The sequence below is a fragment of the Aquila chrysaetos genome, chromosome 6 (genome assembly GCF_900496995.4).
Source record: "Aquila chrysaetos chrysaetos chromosome 6, bAquChr1.4, whole genome shotgun sequence".
Classification (NCBI taxonomy): domain Eukaryota; kingdom Metazoa; phylum Chordata; class Aves; order Accipitriformes; family Accipitridae; genus Aquila; species Aquila chrysaetos.
Genome location: NC_044009.1, coordinates 10,282,619 through 10,302,484, shown reverse-complemented (window position 1 = coordinate 10,302,484; position 19,866 = coordinate 10,282,619). Strand labels below are relative to the sequence as shown.

The 19,866-nt window shown below is 46.1% G+C and overlaps 2 protein-coding genes across 4 annotated transcripts; both read left to right on the top strand.

Moving 5' to 3' along the window:
- Positions 1 to 11: 11 nt before the first annotated feature.
- YBEY (ybeY metalloendoribonuclease) lies at positions 12 to 1,070 on the top strand. Of its 3 annotated transcripts, none has more exons than XR_003923987.2 (3): positions 12 to 428; positions 620 to 688; positions 940 to 958. XR_003923987.2 is itself a non-coding variant. In XM_030018489.1 (3 exons), the coding sequence occupies exons 1-3, from the start codon at positions 36 to 38 to the stop codon at positions 1,024 to 1,026; spliced, it is 495 nt and encodes a 164-aa protein (XP_029874349.1). In that variant the 5' UTR covers positions 12 to 35; the 3' UTR covers positions 1,027 to 1,070. The 3 variants fall into 3 exon arrangements, 2 of the variants coding, with proteins under 2 accessions (XP_029874349.1, XP_029874350.1); XM_030018489.1 differs by having other exon boundaries at positions 12 to 374; positions 940 to 1,070; XM_030018490.1 differs by lacking the exon at positions 620 to 688 and having other exon boundaries at positions 12 to 374; positions 940 to 1,052.
- On the top strand, positions 1,019 to 16,991 carry POFUT2 (protein O-fucosyltransferase 2). The gene is made up of 9 exons (XM_030018488.2): positions 1,019 to 1,322; positions 2,134 to 2,384; positions 4,006 to 4,150; positions 4,500 to 4,610; positions 8,931 to 8,997; positions 12,405 to 12,530; positions 13,685 to 13,865; positions 14,729 to 14,852; positions 15,122 to 16,991. Exons 1-9 carry the CDS (start codon positions 1,126 to 1,128, stop codon positions 15,273 to 15,275), a joined length of 1,356 nt encoding a protein of 451 aa, XP_029874348.1. The 5' UTR covers positions 1,019 to 1,125; the 3' UTR covers positions 15,276 to 16,991.
- Positions 16,992 to 19,866: the final 2,875 nt, after the last annotated feature.

Below are 19,866 nucleotides of genomic sequence, written 5' to 3'. Positions count from 1 at the left end.
GTGGGCGGGGTCCCGCTGCCGCTGCCATCAGCACTATGAGCGTGGTGCTGCGGAACGCCCAGCGGGTCGTGTCGGTGCGTCGGGCCCCGCTCCGCCGCGCTGTGTGCGCCCTGCGGGCCGCCCTGGGCGCCTCCCGCTTCGACGTGGGGCTGGTCTGCGCCGGTAACGGGCTGATGCGGCGTCTCAACGGCGCGTACCGGCAGCGCCCGGAGCCCACCGACGTCCTCTCCTTCCCCTTCCACCGGGTGGTGGCGGGGGAGCTGCCGCGGCCGAGCTGCCGCGACGAGTACAACCTGGGGGACATCTTCCTGGGGGTGGAGTACATCCACCAGCAGTGCCGCGCCACCGGGGAGGACTTCGACAGCGTCCTGGCGGTGAGCCCCGAGAACGATCAACTCGGTGTTTTTAAAACTTACTTATTTTAACTGGTGAGCCCGGGCATTGCCTGATCTTTAGTCGTTTTACGTGCAGAGTACCGGCTTTTCCCGGCTGGTTCCGGCAGATAACCTGGTGCGGGGTTAGCCCCTTGTCGGCGCCGAGGCTGTCCGCCCTACGGAAGAGCTGCTGCCGCTGGGCTCGCGTTTGTAACGCGCCTCCCTCGTTCTTCCCCCTCGCACAGGTGACAGCAGCCCACGGGTTGTGCCATTTGCTCGGCTACCAGCACCGCACAGAAGGCGAGTGGCAACAGGTACGGCCATGCCCCGCGGCTGAGGGGGGGTTGGGGGCGGGGGGGTGTCCAGCCTGCGCGTCAGTCGTACCCGGCTGGAAAGAATCGCCCTTTCCCGCCTCCCCCCCCCCCACCCGCGACGGGGAACCGGGCGGGCGGCTCTGCGGAGCTGTGGCCGGCGTTGATGTCCGCGCCGGTCCGCGCCCGGACGCCGCTAGCCGAGCCGCGGAGCACGCTGACGGCGGCCTCTCTCCCGCGCGTTCCTCCCGCAGATGTACCAGAAAGAGGTGGAGATCCTGGAGGAGCTGAACCGGCTCACCGGCGCCAGCCTCCGGCCCCTGACCGCCGGCCTCTTCTGAGGGAGCCGCGTCGGGGACTCCGCGGCCGCCGCTTCCCGCCCCCCACACCGAGGGGCCGGGCCGCCGCCGGGGCCGCCCCGGACGTGGCGCGGCACGGGGATGGCGGCGCAAGGCCCCGGCCGCCGCCTCCTGCCGCCGCCGCTGCTGCTGCTGCTGCTGGGCCTGGCCGCCCTCGCCCTCCTGCCGCCCGTCGCCGCCCAGCCGCCGCCCGTCGCCGCCCAGCCGCCGCCCGTCGCCCTCCGCGCCGGCCACGCCGCCTCCTCGCTGCCCGCCGCCGCTGCCGCGCCGCGCACCAGGTGAGGAGCGGCGCCCCCCCCCCCCCCCCGCTCCGCCTCAGTCACCGTGGGCCCCGGCGGGGCCATGCCTGGGCAGCAGCCCCAGCCCCAGTGCGGGCCCGCTCGTCCCGGGCCAGTCCTGCCCGGCAGGGTCAGCCCCCGGGACCCTCTCTCATCGCAGCCTCCTGCCTGGTGTGCCGAGGGGGCACGGTGGGTCCCCCGCACAGCCGAGCTGCTGTGTCTCTGAGCCATCGGCTGGTGGGCACGTAAGGGTCCCTCCTTCACCTGCCGGTGCTGTTTGGGTCGTTTCTGGAAGATGCTGCCATCACAGTTGTCTGGGGGCTTTCCTGCACTGAGCGTGGCCTGGGGACCCCTGCCTGTCTGCCCTGTGGAGGGTGACATGTGCCCTTTTCCCCGTCCCTCCTGAATGTGTCCTCCCGCCTTCGTGTTCAGCTCATAGGAATTAGCCTGAGTAACATGCCAGTTGTTTCACCGTTCTCTCACCACACACCACGTTACCCTCAGGACGAGCAAGACATCTGAGGGGTTCACTCCTTGGCCCTCTGCATCCTGCAGGAGAGGCTCATGGCATGTCCCACCTTGATGATGTCCCACGAGGAGAGTCTGGTGGCACCGCCCCCAGCCCCTGCAGCACACATGGCTCTTGCCTTCCCCTACTTCATCCCCTTCCATCTTCTGAGTACCACAAACTCGTGAAAGGGGAACAGTTTCCATCCCAATAGAGTTGTGTCACGTGATTGTGGGGTAAAAAAAAAACCCACATAAAAGTTTTAAACTCCCTGAAGTAATTATATTGCTTTGTTCTCCCCAGATACCTTTTGTATGATGTAAATCCTCCTGAAGGGTTCAACCTTCGCAGAGATGTCTACATTCGCATTGCTTCCCTTCTAAAGACCTTGCTGAAAAGTGACAACTGGGTGTTAGTTCTGCCTCCCTGGGGACGTCTTTATCACTGGCAGAGCCCCGACATCCCTCAGGTTCGGATCCCTTGGTCCGAGTTCTTCGATCTCCCAAGCCTCAACAGGAACATCCCTGTCATTGAATATGAGCAGTTCCTTGCAGGTAGAGTATGGAATTATACAATCTAAATTGACTAAGTGAAATAAAAAAAGTTAAAGGTGGCGAGAGGAGGGATGGGAAAGAATTGTGCTGAGGAACAAACTACTAGGGTGAAGTAACCCAGTTATTTGGCAGCTCTTTTGGTGTAGCACTGTTGATCCTCAACTTCCTAGGGGCCCAGGAAAAAGACAGTTAATGCCTCTGGTTGAAGTCACAGATACTTCTGTGTAATTTTGGCCATAGTAACAACCCTGTAAGGAGAGAGAGGCAGCCTGTAGCTCTCTGTCAAAATACAGACAAGCCACCTTTTTCTGGAGGTGGTCAGACAGTAAAAGCTGTACACTGGGTTCTTCAGTGAGCTTACTTTTTCATCGTCGATGATGCACATACTCAAAGTACTTATCCCCTGCTTTTTGTGTACAAAATGGTATATAGGAGAAAGGCTTTTGTCCTGGTTTCAGCTGGGATAGAGTCAATTGTCTTCCTAGTAGCTGGTACAGTGCTATGTTTTGAGTTCAGTATGCAAAGAATGTTGATAACGCTGATGTTTTCAGTTGTTGCTAAGTAGTATTTAGTCTAAAGTCAAGGATTTTTCAGCTTCCCATGCCCAACCAGCAAGAGAGCTGGAGGGGCACAAGAAGTTGGCACAGGACAGAGCCAGGGCACCTGACCCAAACTGGCCAACAAGGTATTCCATACCGTGTGACGTCACATCTAGTATAGGAACTGGGGGGAGTGGGGGCGGGGGATCGCCGCTCGGGGACTAACTGGGCATCGATTGGCGGGTGGTGAGCAATTGCACTGCGCATCATTTGTACATTCCAATCCTTTTATTATTGCTGTTGTCATTTTATTAGCGTTACCATTATCATTATTAGTTTCTTCTTTTCTGTTCTATTAAACCGTTCTGATCTCAACCCACGAGTTTTACTTCTTTTCCCGATTTTTTCCCCCATCCCACTGGGTGTGGGGGGAAGTGAGTGAGTGGCTGCGTGGTGCTTAGTTGCTGGCTGGGGTTAAACCACGACAGCTTTCCCTGAGAATACAGAAACCGTGAAGTTGGTTCCTTTAGGATTTAATGCCATGTTGAGCTAATCACCAAATACCAAAATCTGCAGCAGTGTCACAGACTTCTTCAGCAAAGGAAATCAAGGACACCAAATGTCACACTTCTGTAGAGGGCTCTGAAGGGGTTGTTGTCCCCTACTTTTCAGGAAAAAGTGTTTAGAGACCCTGAAATTTAGGGGAAAAAGGGCTTGCACTTGTCATTTTCTTGGAGGCACTCTTCCCATAGCAGCTACCTACAGCATTGGCAACTTCTGTGCTTCATGGTGTGTTTTACCCAGCTTTTGAATTTACATTTCCATGGCAATTCAGTTCTATTTGGCACATTAAATCACACATAGCTGGGTGGGAGTAACAGATTGTCACATCCCCTGACCCTTGTAGCTTTTCTGCCTCACACAGAACTTCCTTTCCTTTTTTATAGGGAAAACAGGGAAGAGAGAGAGTAATGTAATGTTAGCATTTCTAGCAGATTTTTTTAACTGCAAGTAATGCTAGTTCATACCTTTATCATGTGGTTTTTCATGCTCACAAACACTTTGCTTTGCCTTCTGCTCAGAGTCAGGTGGGCCCTTTATTGAACAGATTTATGTCCTACAAGGCTACGCAGAAGGATGGAAAGAAGGAACATGGGAAGAAAAAATAGATGAAAGGCCGTGCATTGATCAGCTTATGTACTCCAAAGACAAACATGAGTACTACAGGTAACAACTAGCAGTCCTTTCAGTCTTCTTTTTAGTTGTTTTCAATGAGACATTTGCCTAGTCTAACAGAACCGACTTGTGAGGTTATTGTAGTGGTGTTGTCTGTGAATCTCGGGATGCTTGGGGTTCACTTTGGTTTTAAAACCCCATCAATAATAAAATGTGATATTGGTACTAGAAGATCTAATTTTAGAAAGTTGTTGTTTCACACAAAAACAGTATAAAGGAGCTGCCTGGTTTATTTACATTATATATCATCTTTCTAGGGTGTGCTGTTTATTTGTTTCATTATGTATGGCATTAATTTAAAATACAAGCCTGTGATCCAATACTTTGTGTTCCCTTTCAGGGGATGGTTCTGGGGTTACGAGGAAACGCGGGGCCTCAATGTCTCCTGTTTGTCTGTCCAAGGATCTGCCTCTATTGTGGCTCCCGTCCTTTTGAAGAACACTTCAGCACAGTGAGTTGCCTTGTATTACTATTTATTGTTGTATTGTGTGCTCACAAACCCATTGCCAGGTGGGAAGAGCAGGGGGAGCTTACAGGCTATGTCCCACTGTTGTGGTACTTCATCACTGAGTTATTGTAATCCATAAAATCATTACAAAAGGAGTTTACACTGTAAGTTAGGTTAAATGCTGCAGTGCTAAAACCTAAAAGGAAATAGCCATGAGTTCCTTCATATTCTTGCCACCCTGTGTTTACCTTTCCTTCCTTTACCCTTTGATGCTGGCTCAGGAAGGAACGAACAGAGTGGAATCAGTGTTTCCCAAGCCCACATCTGAAATCACGAGGTGCAGTGCCTGGTCTCCTGTCACGTCCATCCTCAATAGTGTGACACAGGTTTAGAGAAAGCAAGCAGCGTGTTTTGTCTTTCTGCTCTGAGATGCCACTAGGAGAATCAGAGGAAAGGAAAGCTCTTATATGAGAGATGGAGCATGCTTACATTATCCAAGTAGCAAAGTATTTCCAGTCAGCCCTGACCCTGTAACAACTGAAGACTTTGTAGCAACGCAAAAGCTACTGGGGACAGGGGAGAACGGGAAGAGGAAATAATCACTGTCTATGAATACCTCAGGGTAATAAATCCATAGGAGAAACAGAAACTGTGTAAGCTGAAGTGCAGTTTTGCCATGAGAGCAAAAAAAAATCCAAAAATTTGACATTAATACAATTTAAGTGGAAATGAGATGAAGGTTCTCCTAAGCAGAGCAGTGGGGATCTGTAGTACCTCCCGCTGGGAGAAGAGGAGGCAAAGTCCTGTTTTTTAACAGGAATGTTGTTCTATTTGTAGGGGTTATACTGTAATCTTTGCCAGTGACAGCAGAAAACTGGATTAAATAAGCCATAGAGGTCTCCATGTTTAGCCCTGTAGTTAACTCTTTCATCGCAACTGTCAAAGGTCTGGCGATGAGGAAGGTCAAGAGAAAAATTAGGAGTGGTGCCCAAGTATTCCTAACACACAGACAAGGTGCCTTATCCACAAGATCACATTTCTTAATCAGACACAAGTAGAAAGAAGTACCAACATAGCAGCAATGTAAGGGCAACTACAGTGGTTCATGTTAGAACTAGTGGTTCGTGTTCAACTCGGTCTAGTTCAGCGTGTGAAATCCAAGAGTGACTAAAATCAGATGTCTGGGGAAAAGTATAAGAACTGGGCAAGTGTGTGTAAGGCCTCCCCTGAGTCCTGTCACACTGTTCAGATTTGTGGCTGTAGGGACCAAAGAGTCAAAAGTGATCTTCCTATCTTTTACATCCTTCAGTGAGTTCATGGATCTGTGCAAGCTTCCCTTTGAGCCCCCATGCACACTGTTAGCATGCACAAAGTCTTGGAACAAAAGCTAAAGGTTTTGCACCTTAACTGTGCATCCTATGAAAATCCACCTCCTTTTGTAACTCCTACCTGCAAGTTTCATCTAATGTCCCCTAGTTCATGTAGTGGAAGAGACAGGGAACAAACAGCTCTTCCATATTCATTTCCATACCATGCATGGTTTTACATCTCTCTATCATATTCCCCCTCAGTTGTCTCTGCAGTGTGAAGAGTCCTGGCTTCATTAGTTGTTCTTTGCATGTGCATGAAAGCCATTCCACGCCTTTGGTCATCCTCGCTGCCATTCTCTGAACTGCTACAGTTCAGCTGGATCCTGCACACTGAGTGCAGGCAGACCGATTACATAGTGGTATAATGACGTTCTCTGTTTAGTGCTCTCTTCTTTTACTGGTAATTCCTAATATACAAGTTCCTTTTTTTTTGACCTCTGATGAGTGTTGCCTTGACATTTTCATCAAACTGTCCTCATTCCTGAGCATCAAGCCCTTTAGTTGTCAGAGTAAGCCAGTATTTTTTTTACCAGATGCACTCTTACGATAGGTTTCATCTCCCACTTTATTGGCCAGTCATCAAACTTCTCTAATTCTTCGCAATTGGCCTTTGTCTTTGCTGCTGTGAGCAATTTAAAATGATTGGCAAGCTGTGTCACCCCAAAGTTTACGCCCTTTTGTAGGCTGTTTAGAATATGGTGAAAAGCACGTCCCTTCCACTTGTGACCTCCCTCTACAATGAGAACTGGACATTTATCCTGATTTTTAAACTTTTTTTAATCCATGCAAGGACATTCCCTCCTGTGCCATTGCTGTTAAGTTTTCTTAAAAGCCTTTAACAAAGGCTGTCAGGAAATCCTGGTAGGCAATGTCAATGAGATTTCCCTTATTGGCATGTGTGCTTATGTCTTCAGACTACACTGATTGTTCAGAGTTCAGAGCTCCATGTTGATACTTCTCCAATTTACTTTAGGTATCCATTAATTCTGTTTCTTTATAATAGTTGCTATTAAGTTGTCTAGTGCTGACAGGTTTACCACTATGTTGCATCCCAGACCTCCCCAAAATGTGTTTTTAGAAAATTGACATCACATTTGCTGTGTTGCAGATTTAAGCAAGAAGTTGCATACCAGAATTAGTGGTGCAGCTGTTTCATCCTTAAGTTCCTTGACAGCTGTTGAGTGAATACTGCCTGGTGTTGGCCATTTGTTGATTCACTTTGTCTAGCTGTTCCATCGCTGGACGCTTCCTATGGATGCTTTGGTTTGAGGCGCGTCCTCTGAGTTCCCCTGTAAAAAGTAGTTCTGGCATGTGAATCCTCCCAGCTCCTCCACTGAGCGCACAGCTACAAAAAATTACATTAGCTGTTCCCGTTATGACATTACTGTCTCTTAAGTGCTTGTTAAGCCTTTAATTTCCCTTTTCTTTCTTTTGGAAGGAAGATCTGTCATTAGATTGAAGGCCTTTATTTCTGGTTGCTCAAATTTCATTTTTTACCTTCTTTATTGTCTTTTTCTGTTTAACTTCATGGAGTTTGAGCCTTTCATTTTTCTTCACTTAGACACTACTTCTACATTTTTGCATAGTCCCGTTTTTGAAACTGAATGCAACTGCAGTAGCTTTCCTTTGGCCATTGTTGATCCAGCAGGACGTTGAAGATGAGTACATTTATGGCCACTGTCACAGAGTAGCTCTTCCACTGCAAGATTTTGGTCCATGTCTTGCTGCTGCTCAAGACGATGTCAGGAGCTACTCCCTGCCCAGTTGGTTCATAGAACTGTCAAAGACAGTGTCTCAGCCTGTGGTTGCTTAGTCAACCTTCCTGGGGCTAGTTCACATCTCCAGTGGCTATGGTGACTCGTGCACCATGGTGTCTCAGATCTCTCATATGGCCCTTTTGGCCAGACAATCTGTTGTAAGGTCCTAGTACTGTATTATTACTCTTCAGGTGTGCTCACTTACAGGAATCTTCCTGATACATTTAGTTTATTAATTTGATTCACCTCCAAGCTTCCTGTTAAATGCAGTGCTGCTTCTCTACTAGCACAGTCTAGTCTATTTTCCAGATTATTTGTAGCCTGATGTGCAAGTGTCCAGCTGATTATCAGCAGTGATAATCTAAAGCTGATTGGTTATGTGCTTCCTCTCATTTTAGTAGAAGAAGATCCAGATAATGGCTTTGACTCCCTTCAGCAGAAGCATTTCTCTGTGTGTTCTCTCATATTCAGTGTTCTCAGAGCACAAACTAAGCCTATATCCCATATGCTCTTGGATACTCAAAACTCTCAAAATCTCTTCTGCTTCTTAGAACTTGGATAGTGCAGTTATGTTTCCAGTACACAATCCTGAACTGTGTGTATTTATGAAAAGCACGGGCTGTTTTCATGTTATGCAGACTTGCCTCGTGTTTCATTTTTAAAATTTGTGCTCAGTCGCTAACGCACGTTTTTGTAGTGTCTATGTGTTCTTTGATCTGTTGCTTTACTGTAGGACACTTTATTCCACACCTTCTCTGGTTTTGCTTTTGTGAGCATGACTCATGCTTCTTCCAAGAAGCTCTCAGGTGCTCCAAGACTAAGCATCACCTCATAGGTTGCTTCTCCCCTTTGGATCACTCTCATTCTCAGCAATCTTATTTCCCCTGCAGCAACTACTGTGAGGACTATGTGAGGGATTGTTAATGCTTGTTTGTGTTTAACTGTCAGAATTAAGAGGACCATTTATTAAGGAAGAGAGCAGGAACACGCAGTGGCATAGTTCCCTTCTCTCCTCAGCAGGCTACGGGTCACAGTTGGCTTTATACAGAACAGATTGGCAGTCTATCCCTCATTCCCTGTGCTCCCTTTGCAAACAGATCATTGTCTGTGCTTTATCCTGGCTACTGTATAAAGAAACATCGTAATGTAAACTCTATTCCTAGGGGAACTGCACTCAGTTTTACAATTTTTAATAGGTCAGTGATGTTAGACAGAGCTGAAAACCTTCTTCATGACCACTACGGAGGGAAAGATTATTGGAATGTGAGTATTTTCCAGCTAGCTTCTCTAGACTTTCTACTTGGTTCTGATAAAAATTCAATAACCGATATGTGCTTCAGTTTCGCCTCGGGTTTCTTTTGTTGAAAGTAACTTGTGTCTTATGTTTCAGCAGTGTTATGCCAAAGATGGTCTTCAGGCTGCTGCGGATTAATGTAATGCAGGAATTTGTCCTGGTGTCTTGTCCCCAAAGACTCAGTGTTGCAGGGCATGGTGTTTAGAAGGACTTCCCCTATGCAACACATCTGCAATCAGAAGGGAACTGCCTTAGTGCAGTTTCTTGTCTAGTCAGCCTCAAGATGAGACTTTTCAAAAGAATTCCCGAAAGTGCTCAGTATTGTCCTAACTGTCTTCCCATTGGCTTAGATGGCAAAATTCCCACAGGTTTCAAGGTAACACTGAGCACTTTGGGAGACCCTACCCAAGGGTCTGTGGTAAAATAATTCCTTTGGGAAAAGTTTTAAGACAAAGTTAAAGGTTCAGCCACAGGAAAATGGAACACAATATGGAGTGCTTGATATAATTAAAATTTCTAAGATAAAGTGACTCTTATGATATTACGAAACAAGTTACATAGACCTCAGTCTTGTAAGTTATAAACATCTGGCTATTCACTTTGTATGGGGCATATTTTCAGAAATGGACCAAACAGTAATTTTCTAACTATGAATTTTTCATTGAGATTGACTTTCCAAACAGAGAAATGCAACCCACGTATAATTTCTGAGTCTGACTTGTAGTCTTGTAAAAGCAGATGTGAAATCCATATGGATCCATAACACACATTTCTTAACAGTTAGCACTTCAAACATTGTCTCAATGATTTAAACTTGTCTCAAAATTGTTTAAAACTTTCTGGAAAATACTTTTCCTTTTTTTTAATTTCAATTTTAACTACATGCATGATTTTTGGTGGTTGCTTTTTTTCTTAATAACTCTCTGGATAACATCTGGAGTTCTTTATAAATCTTGCTAACAGATGCCCTCTTGTCTCAAAGTTTTTAAATTGTAACAAGCCAGCTTCCCTTTGCAACCAACCTACATCTTCAGTGTCCAAAAATATTTGAGTTTAATATTAAGCTACATTGCTCTCACTGTTGTGACCATTTTTGTCTAGACTTCTCTACCACTGCAAGCTGAAAGGTATTGTTTTGGGATTCTTAATGGTTGAATGATCATGGAGCAAGAAAGATCTCCCCAAGTGGTTTAGGAGCAACTGTTGAATCCCTTGAAGAGCATCAGTGTACCACATAGACCACATGAGTGCTTTACCATCTATGTGGAAGCAGAAAGTTATCTAAGGACCACTCTAGAAAAGCCAGCAGTTTTGCATTTGGTTTCACCATTTTGGGGGGACGATCTCAAAGAATTAGAGGATCTGTACCATTAATTCATGTACACAAAAGGAAGCATAACCAACACTGATTTTGTTTGTTTGTTTGTCTGTTTTCCCTAACTTAGACTTACAGAAGAATTTAGGTGGGGAGGTGTCTCGGCAGCCCTGCCTCGAGGTTTGCGCTCCAGAACTTGATCTGGTGATTTGGGGCTGTGTTCAGCTGAAGGTGGAAAGTCCCCACAGATGGAGATCCACCACCTCTCTGGGGCCTGTCCAATGGCTGTGCCACTCCTGTGGGCAAGAGGTGTTGCCTGATATCCAAATAAAAGTTGCCTTGCTGCAGCTTGGGCCTGTGGCTTCTTGGCTTTTTCCATGCACCTCTGAGAAGCAACTCTCCCTTCTTACATACAAAAAGGGAGAAGAAGCAAAACTTGGAGGTAGTTGGAAAGGGTGGCAATATTGCATGTGCAGATTTGAAACATACACTTTAAATAAGAGGATAACCAGGTACAGAGATCATCCACTTAGAAAGTGCATCAGTAGCGGTTCACATATTCATCTGTTTTCTCCTTTATGTATGCTGTTGCAAAATAAGTGTTCACCCAGAACAGCTGCTGTCAGAGGAGTGCTTTGTGCCTGGGAAAAACTTGGCACAGCATACTGTGTGGGTGCCAAACATGACATAGCAGTCATGCAATCCGTCATGATGAGGTTTAGAAGTGTTTGACACAAACATAACACTCAAAGATGTTTATTGTTTCTCCCCAATGCACTGCACTGCCATGGGTTGTGTACGCGTGTTTGCTGCCTCTTGCGCATACTGTGTTCATCACATCTTGGGTAAGGTACCCCATGACTTGACTCAACAGGATGGTATTGTGTTGACATACTACAAAAAGGAGGGAAAATGTCTCTCTTGGAACTGCAGAGTGAGCGTTCTGCAGCAGGCTATGCACTTCCTCCCTTAATATAAAAGTTTTGCTGAAGGATTTGGGATGGGATTTAGAAAGCCAGCGGTGATCTCTTTAAAGGTGCTAGAAGAGCAGGCTTTGTACTGCTATTAAATATTTAGAGGGGCTTGGATCTCCAGGTACCAGTGTGATGGATCTTACAGAAGACTAAATTGTTCTGTGTCTTAACTGAATGGTATGGAGGAGGAACCAGTTCAACCACAGCGAGTTTGGCACATGGAGAAATAGCTGCTCTGGGAAAAGCTGAAAAAAGGCTGGCAGATTCTAGTTCCTGCCTCTTGTGCCTTTGCCTTGCTCTAGCAGATCGGTGTGACTGTCTTGGAGTACCAGTAATGCTCTGCCTGGCTTCTCCACTGTGTAGCAAACTCTGTCCACCGTGGGCTTCACCATGCTGAGAAAAGAGAGGCCATTGGAAGTTGAAGAGGAGTGTTTTAGTTGCACCTTCTTTGGCGCCCATCACACGACAGACTACAGACTTGTATAAAATTAGGAATTAGACCAAATCGCCAAGTGTCCTTTGTAAGCGGTGTAAGTCACATGGGATGTCTTTAGTTCTGTTGTGTGTGCCTGTTAATAAGGCGGCTATGTGTGACTGTGTGCAGTGGTAACTGCATCACAAAATCTTTGAAAGAGGTTATCCACAGGTGAAGGAAATAATTCCTTTTTCATCACTTTTCCACTGAATTTGGTAGGAGTGTCTGCGGCTAGATGCATGATTTTTTAAGCAGGTTTTATTCTTACGGGTGTTTTGCAAGCTAAAGTCTTTGCCCAGCTTTTGTTTCCAAAGGTGAGGTATATTGCTCGAGTGTTTAATTTGGTATGTTATGTGTTCTGCTGGGAACTACAGTCTACTCCATACTCCTATGTATTGCAGGGTCAGACAAGTATGCTGGTTATAAATGTGGTTATGATTAGGATTAAGCAGTTAAAGCTCAGATGAAAGGTTAGAAATTGTTGCTTGTAGTGCTGCATGGATGTATCAGAAGTAACTGCAGCCTGGAAGCTCTGTGTATGTGAAACTGTCTCCATTTAGTCATTTTTAGCTCTCCCTTTTTCTGATGCGGCATCTGCTCTTATTCCAACAGACCCGTCGGAGCATGGTGTTTGCTAAACACCTCCGTGTAGTGGGAGACGAGTTTAGAAACAAATATCTTCAATCCACAGATGAGGCAGACAGGACTCATTACAAGGAGGACTGGACACAGATGAAGGTAAAATCATAACAGTCTGTTTCCCATAACAAATGTAGTAATTTTTTCTTTTTATTTGTGTACTCCTGGCTGTACACTACAGGGAATATTGGAAGATACTTGTGAATCTAGCTCTCCCTGCTCAGATCGAGGTGGATGTGCATGTTCCTACTGTACCCTCTTCTCCCTGTGTGACATGAGTTAACAGAGTCTGTTGAGATGTGGCTGACTGGTTCTGGGTGCCAGATTTCTGTTACCCTCATTTAACTAAAGGAAACTTGTATTTCTTCTTGTATTCAGCATCATCTGTGGGTGTAAAGTTCAGCTGCAAACTGCCAGTTGTGGATTTGGTCAAGGAGAGCAATTTTTGCTTACAAAGATTTTGCGCTCTAGTTTCTCTTGTATGATGCAGGCCACCCAAGATCAACACTGTCCTGGTCTCAGCTGGAATAGAGTTAATTTTATTTCTAGTAGCTGGTATAGTGCTATGTCTTGGATCCAGTATGAGAAGAATGTTGATAACACACTGATGTTTTCAGTTGTTGCTAAGCAGTGTTCATACTAAGTCAAGGATTTTTCAGCTTCTCATGGCCAGCCAGCGAGAAAGCTGAAGGAGCACAAGAAGTGGGGAGGGGACACAGCCAGGGCAGCTGACCCAAAGTGGCCAAAGGAGTATTCCATACCATGTGATGTCATGCCCAGTATATAAACTGGGGGGAGTTGGCCTGGGGGGGTGGCTGCTCGGGAACTAACTGGGCATCAGTCAGCAACTGGTGAGCAATTGCATTGTGCATCACTTGTGTATTCCAATTCTTTTTATTATTAGTGTCATTTTATTATTCTTATTACTATCATTATTAGTTTCTTCCTTTCTGTTCTATTAAACTGTTTGTCTCTCAACCCGCGAGTTTTACTTTTTTTTCCCCCGATTCTCTCCCCCATCCCACTGGGTGGGGGAGGATTGGCTGCACAGTGCTTAGTTACCTGCTGGGGTTAAACCACAACAAACACATTGCAGTAAGTGTCTAAAAATACTGCCAATCCATACCTTAAAATTACTTTCTGCAGCTACAGTAATTGAGTGCCTTATCCAGAGATTATGCATTCAGGCCTATTCAATGTGAATGAATAGTGGTGCTCTCAAGTCTTAAAGTTTCTTGATCTTTCTCTCTTAGGTTAAGATGGGCACAGCTCTAGGTGGTCCATACCTTGGGGTTCATCTCAGAAGGAAAGACTTCATTTGGGGTCACAGAGAAGACGTGCCTTCCCTGCAAGGAGCAGTAAAGAAAATCCGCAGCCTCTTGGAGATGCATAAACTTGAAAAAGTTTTTGTAGCCACTGATGCTGTCGAGGAGGGTAGGCAGATTATAGTCAGTTTAGGATTGATAACTTTTGACAGTGAGTGCAGCATTTACCACTTTGTTGTTGACTGGAAGTTCATATGCCTCCATAACTGAATGCGGAATTGAATAAGATTGGGCAGCCATTTCCTTCCAGCTTGAATAGTTGGTATCCAACCATTCATTTGGTATTTCCCATAGGAGGTTTGATGGTCTCTACAATAGGAAATTGGGAATTGATTTTGCCTGTTCCTTCTCCTCTTTCTTCCATCCCATCTTTTTTCTTAGCATTTCAGAGACTCTTGGACATGCCGGTGGGAAGGGTCCTCTGAAGTCTCCCACCCAGCCTTCCCCTTGGCTGCCCCCAACACCAGACTGGGGTGGACCTGGCTGTGTGTGGCCAACGCTTAGAAACCCCCAAGGGTGGGGTTCCCCCCCAGGCCTTATCCCAGGACTGCACCTCCCTCCCGGTAGTATCTATGGACCTGTTTTAATGCATGATGTTAGAATAACCCTGCAGGCCATGGCATCTGCGATAACGAAGTTTGCTGTCAAGAAAGGCCTCTTGGTACACCTACCCTGGAGGATTAGACAGTGAGGCTAGTGCAGAGGCTAGTGGTAGCATCTGTTCTACCCCTTGCAGGCTTCCCCACCCCCTGAGAATTGCCCCCCTTGGCATCATGTCTGTGCCTCACTGGCTCCCCCTGCACCTACAATACTCTGACGTTTGGCAAACGAGTTGTAAAATTTGTAGGTGGATTTTGGTTTCTCTTCCTTTTTAACTGTTTGCCCACGGTCTCCTTAAACACTTACATTTTATGCCAGCAGCAAGTTGCTCTTTATAACATAAAAATAAATTTTCATCTTTCCTTTTTTCAGAGATTGAATTGCTCAAGAAACTGCTGCCTGAGATGGTGAGGTTTGAACCCTCTTGGGAGGAGCTGGAACTCTACAAAGATGGAGGCTTGGCCGTGATTGACCAGTGGATCTGCGCGCATGCAAGGTACCGAATTTGCCTTTTCTTTGAGGAGCCAAATCTTACTGTTACAAAACTGAATATTGTTTTTGACCCAGATATAGTTGTTTACAAATCATATATGACATGATATTATACAATTGATATATATAATAGTTACATTATTATACATATATATATGATAATTTCATTATTGTATCATTTCAGTGAACATTAAAGTTCATTGGACTGAAATCACTTACTTGCATTTTAAAAACTGGCCCCCTTCACAAACCCATTCTGACTTTTTTTCACAGGTATTTTATAGGCACCTCAGTTTCAACATTTTCCTTCAGGATCCATGAGGAAAGGGAGATCTTGGGATTTGATCCAAAAACAACTTACAACCGATTTTGTGGTGAAAGAGAGAAAAACTGTGAGCAACCAACTCACTGGAAAATTGTATACTAAAATACAAAGAAATGCAAGGACTTCAGTAGTGGTGAGCTCAAAAGAACAAGGAAAAACTATGGGGAAATACTTCCCTTTGACCAAACTGCAACTCAGTCCTCTACCCTCTTCTTGGTGTTTACTTGACATTTGGGTTTTGAAATATAAGCAATATTCATGTTCTTAGTCAGGCATTGATGGGAGTGAGAAAAATGAAGTCAGCCTGGGATCCAGTTCTCAGTGTAGCTAGGATTAGAGGATCCAGGCACTGCAATTGAGACTTGAAAGACAAAACTTTGTCCTGAAACTGAGTAGCAAGTGAATTAAGTCATGGCTTTCTTTGGAGTTCTGAGCAAGAAGAACAACAGTTTTAACTTTTATAAATTTAACACAGCTGTGGTCTGTACTGCATTTCTGTCTTTATTTTCTGTTCAGTTCAGTGTTTGCCTCTCTGATTGCAAAAAATATGTCTTGGTTTTCTAACCTGCACTACGTGAGCTGCAGATCGTGTGTAAACTCTGCTGTTCCTTGGGGAAACCTTCCCTTTTCAGATAGCAATTTGTCAACATTCAAATGGTCTGATGCAATCGGTGCTCAATAAAAGAAGAGGAGATTGTATTTCTACCTGAACACCAACTGCTTCTAATAGCAGTCTCAGTGGGTCTGTGCTGAGAGAGTCACAAAGATGGGGCTTACAGGGTGGTAAAAGAAAGGTTATGTTTCTTATGTTTTACCTTTAAAAGGAAACTTTTTTCCCCCATCGTCCTCCCAAAGGCCTGTTCAGTTGGACTGATGCAAAAGTCAGCATCCTTTTGGGATCACCCAGTCGCTCCGTTCAGTGGTGGTGATGCTTTGCTAGGGAGCATGCTAAAAGGCCTTTCAAGTTTCCACATCAGTTAAATAGATTGTCCCAGTAATTCAACATATGAATTTTCTGCATTTCTGCTTTCAGTTTATGTAAGGGAGGAAACCGAGGACAATCGCAGTTAAGCAAAGGTCACTGGGCCTTGAGTTTAATGTGTGTAAGCCTAGCAGCTGGGAACCTTGTAGGTGAGGTTGTGCTCTGATGGAGGTGGCTGGCTGGTGGTACAGGGGAAGACCCCTGTGCTACACCACCAGCCAGAGGGAAAGTGCAGCTCCCATTTGAGAAGGGTTTTGTATGAGTATCAATTCTAGCTCTTGCGGTCTCCTGCTATGTAGAATTGCCTGCTGGGAAGTACTCTGCTGCGTTCTGTGCTTCAGGTCGACATGGCTCTGTTAAGCAGGAGAAACCTTTTTCAAAAGTGGACGAGGAGACAGATTTCAAAAAGCAAAGCAGACATTTTTCCTTAAAGTCAGTTTTACCAGATTACCTTGCTGTGAGCAGACCCTTCACTTGCTCTTTCCTCTTGGCTTGAGTAGGAATATATATAACCCTCCTGCACTGTGCAGTGGACATTTCACAGATGCTCCCGCACAGTAAGGTGGTTTCCTCTCGTGCAACTGCAGCAGAAGCTGTGAAGGCTTCTCAGACAGTTGTAGCAGCAGCTCTCCTGTTCTTACTGGCTGTTTATTGTATCTCTGTGCAGCAGCTGAGCCTCTCTGGTGACAAAGCGGGGAGCCCAGCATTTCAAAGCAGTGCCTTTTCCCACCAAGTCAAATGTTCTCATTTAGCCTGTGTGGTATGTAAAGCGATGGTGGCATTTTACGTGTAATGTATACCTCATTAAGAAAAATAAAAAGCTTTGTAGCATTTTATGTGATGTGTCCACGCTTCTTACTTTTTCTAACAGCGTATTTTGCTGTCTCCTGGCTCCATAGCATTGGACTCCAGTGTAGGAGAAACTTGGATAAAACCTGCATGCCCTGACAAGGTTTTTTTCATTGTCTGTCCGGTGAGGTGCTGCAATAGCAAGCGTAGCTGGCATTACCCTTCTTGGCACTGGGAGACTTGTCGTGGTTTAACCCCAGCCGGTAACTAAGCACCACACAGCTGCTCACTTACTCCCCCCCACCCAGTGGGATGGGGGAGAGAATTGGGGAAGAAAAAGTAAAACTCATGGGTTGAGAGAACAGTTTAATAGGACAGAAAGGAAGAAAATAATAATAATAAAATGACAATAATAATAAAAGAATTGGAATATACAAAACAAGTGATGCACAATGCAATTGCTCACTGGTCGCCGACCGATGCCCAGTTAGCTCCCGAGCAGCGATTCCCCCCAGGCCAACTGCCCCCAGTTTATATACTGGGCATGACATCACATGGTATGGAATACTCCTTTGGCCACTTTGGGTCAGCTGCCCTGGCTGTGTCCCCTCCCAACTTCTTGTGCCCCTCCAGCCTTCTTGCTGGCTGGGCACAAGAAGCTGAAAAATCCTTGACTTGGTCTAAACAACTGAAAAACATCAGTGTGTTATCAACATTCTTCTTGTACTGAATCCAAGACATAGCACTATACCAGCTACTAGAAATAAAATTAACACTGTCCCAGCCAAAACCAGGACAAGACTGCTTCTAGTAAATCTCGGTGCCCCCCACTGCAAGAGGGATGTAGAGAAACAGGAGAGTCCAGAGGAAGGCTGCTAAAACCATTGGTGGCTGGAGTACGTAGCTTATGAGAGAAGGAAGGTGAAAGAAGGATCTAATTGTTGTCTTTCCCCACATAAAAGGGGTCACAGAGAAGGCAGAGCTGGGCCTTTCTCAGAGGTGCACAGCAGAAGCACAGGAAGCTGCATGGACAACAACCTGCCACAAGGGAACTTCTGCTTGGGCATGAGGTACAGCTGCTCACCCCCCTGCCCCATTGCTGCGCAGCCCTGGGACAGGGCCTGGAGAGGAGCGGTGGGTCTTTTGGCTGTGCTGTTTCAGCTTCGCTGAAAGAGTCAAAAGCTCACGTGCAAGTAGATTGTACAGAAATGACATCCACCTTTCTGGCTCAAATAGAAAATGGGGGTTAGAGAGACAAGATGTACATGAATTCATATGCACAAATACATACACAATTATGTATGTCTACATGACCACAGCACCTTTCATCTGGCAATCTGTGCCAAAAAAATCTATCGCTCTGTAATTCTGTATTTGCTGGTGTTCTACCACTGTCTGCTGCTTTCTGGGTTGTAGAGCGAGGCATTGAACAGAGCAGACCTTGTTATGCTATTGCACAGGAAAGCTTAGATTTGTATCCTTGGCAGTAATGCTGTTATGTTCCATTTTTAGAGGGACTTGCGGGATTAGTTCTCTCTGTTTCAGTGTACAGTGGACAAAGACACATTCACCAATGTGAAAATAAAAAGAGCAAAAGTTCTGTGAGATGCAACAATATCCACAGGGAGTATTGCAACGGGTTTTTCTCTCCACCTTCAAGGGCAAGCATCACGTGTTTTATGTCTGCTCCCATTCCTTTCCATAGAGGACGTTTTAAAGAGGGAGCAAAACCCAAAGCACAGCTGCAATTGTGTCCTTTGCACAGCCATCATAGGAACCTGCTATGCTGGGGGTTTTTTTTATTTGGTATGTCCTTTCTGGGCCATTGAGCTCCCTGGCTGCCAGCATAGCCTTGCTGTCACAAGGTGGAGACAGTAGACCAGTCTGTGATCAGTCCCAGAGCTAGATCTCCAGATCCACGCTGGAGCAGAGCAGCTGTCTCCTGCAACCAGCACTGGAGTAGAGCTTGTGGGCATGTGTAAAACCAATCAAATCAACCGTGGTTGCCTTTAAATGATGATAGGGCATACAGATTACTGTAACCAGCGATGAATGGATGCTGAGAGAGCTGGGCAGTGAGGCAGAGGTTATTTTCCCTCTTTTGGTGAAAACTTTCCTTGGGGAAGGAAAGCATTAAAATTTAATGTCTACCAGGTGCGTCCATGGGTCTGCTGTGTGGCCTTGTAAGCCCTCGTGTTTCTTTTTAGATGTAATTAGAAGAAAGTCCTAGTGCGTTTCCTTTCTCTCCTCTATAAAATTGAACCCAGAATGTTGCACCTTTTGCCCCTAGCACCTTGCTGGCCGGCTCCTGGCACCCATCTCAGCTCCCACTGCCCTCCACTGTTGCAGCAGGGGCAAGATTCTTCTCTCCCAAGGCAGCTCCCTCCTCTGCCTCCTGTGGCACAGGGTGCTTCTATGATCACATAACGTGGCCCTTGTTCCTCTCCCATCATTTCACACAGCTCTTGTGGCAACAGACAGGCAGCCCCAGTGCCTGTGCACCCAATGCCGTGGGGACAGAAATGGCCTGGAGCTGCGGGCCACACCCTTGCCATGTGAGACACGAGGGCTGCAGAGCAGGTGCCTGGGAGGCAAAAGCTTTTCTTCTCCTTTCCTCTTGCTCTCACAGGCCAGCAGAGCAGCTGGTGCTACATTTCTTCCCCCTCTCTGGGCTGATCTATGAACTCGGGAAGTCTCGCTAGGCCTTAGCATAAGTGTAACGAGTCAGGTAGTTAAGTGTCCCCCTGACCGTACCAGGAGCTCTCACACAGCTAAGCCAAGGAGTTATGCGGACTGTCTCAAGGACTCCTGCTGCCCAGCAAAAACAAAAAATGAAAGTAGAGATAACTAGTTCTCTCATAACAACCTTGAGACATCCCAGCCGTCCCCTGACAGCCTTGGAGCATCCCATACCTGAATCTT

What these genes read in the sequence shown, in the direction of transcription:
- YBEY (XM_030018489.1), top strand. Translation starts at nt 36, where the DNA reads ATGAGCGTGGTGCTGCGGAACGCCCAGCGGGTCGTGTCGGTGCGTCGG. An exon ending in ACTTCGACAGCGTCCTGGCG is followed by an intron (nt 375 to 619) that starts GTGAGCCCCGAG and finishes CCCCTCGCACAG; the next exon opens with GTGACAGCAGCCCACGGGTT. An exon ending in CAGAAGGCGAGTGGCAACAG is followed by an intron (nt 689 to 939) that starts GTACGGCCATGC and finishes TTCCTCCCGCAG; the next exon opens with ATGTACCAGAAAGAGGTGGA.
- POFUT2 (XM_030018488.2), top strand. Translation starts at nt 1,126, where the DNA reads ATGGCGGCGCAAGGCCCCGGCCGCCGCCTCCTGCCGCCGCCGCTGCTG. An exon ending in AGGACTGGACACAGATGAAG is followed by an intron (nt 12,531 to 13,684) that starts GTAAAATCATAA and finishes TTTCTCTCTTAG; the next exon opens with GTTAAGATGGGCACAGCTCT. An exon ending in TGGATCTGCGCGCATGCAAG is followed by an intron (nt 14,853 to 15,121) that starts GTACCGAATTTG and finishes TTTTTTTCACAG; the next exon opens with GTATTTTATAGGCACCTCAG.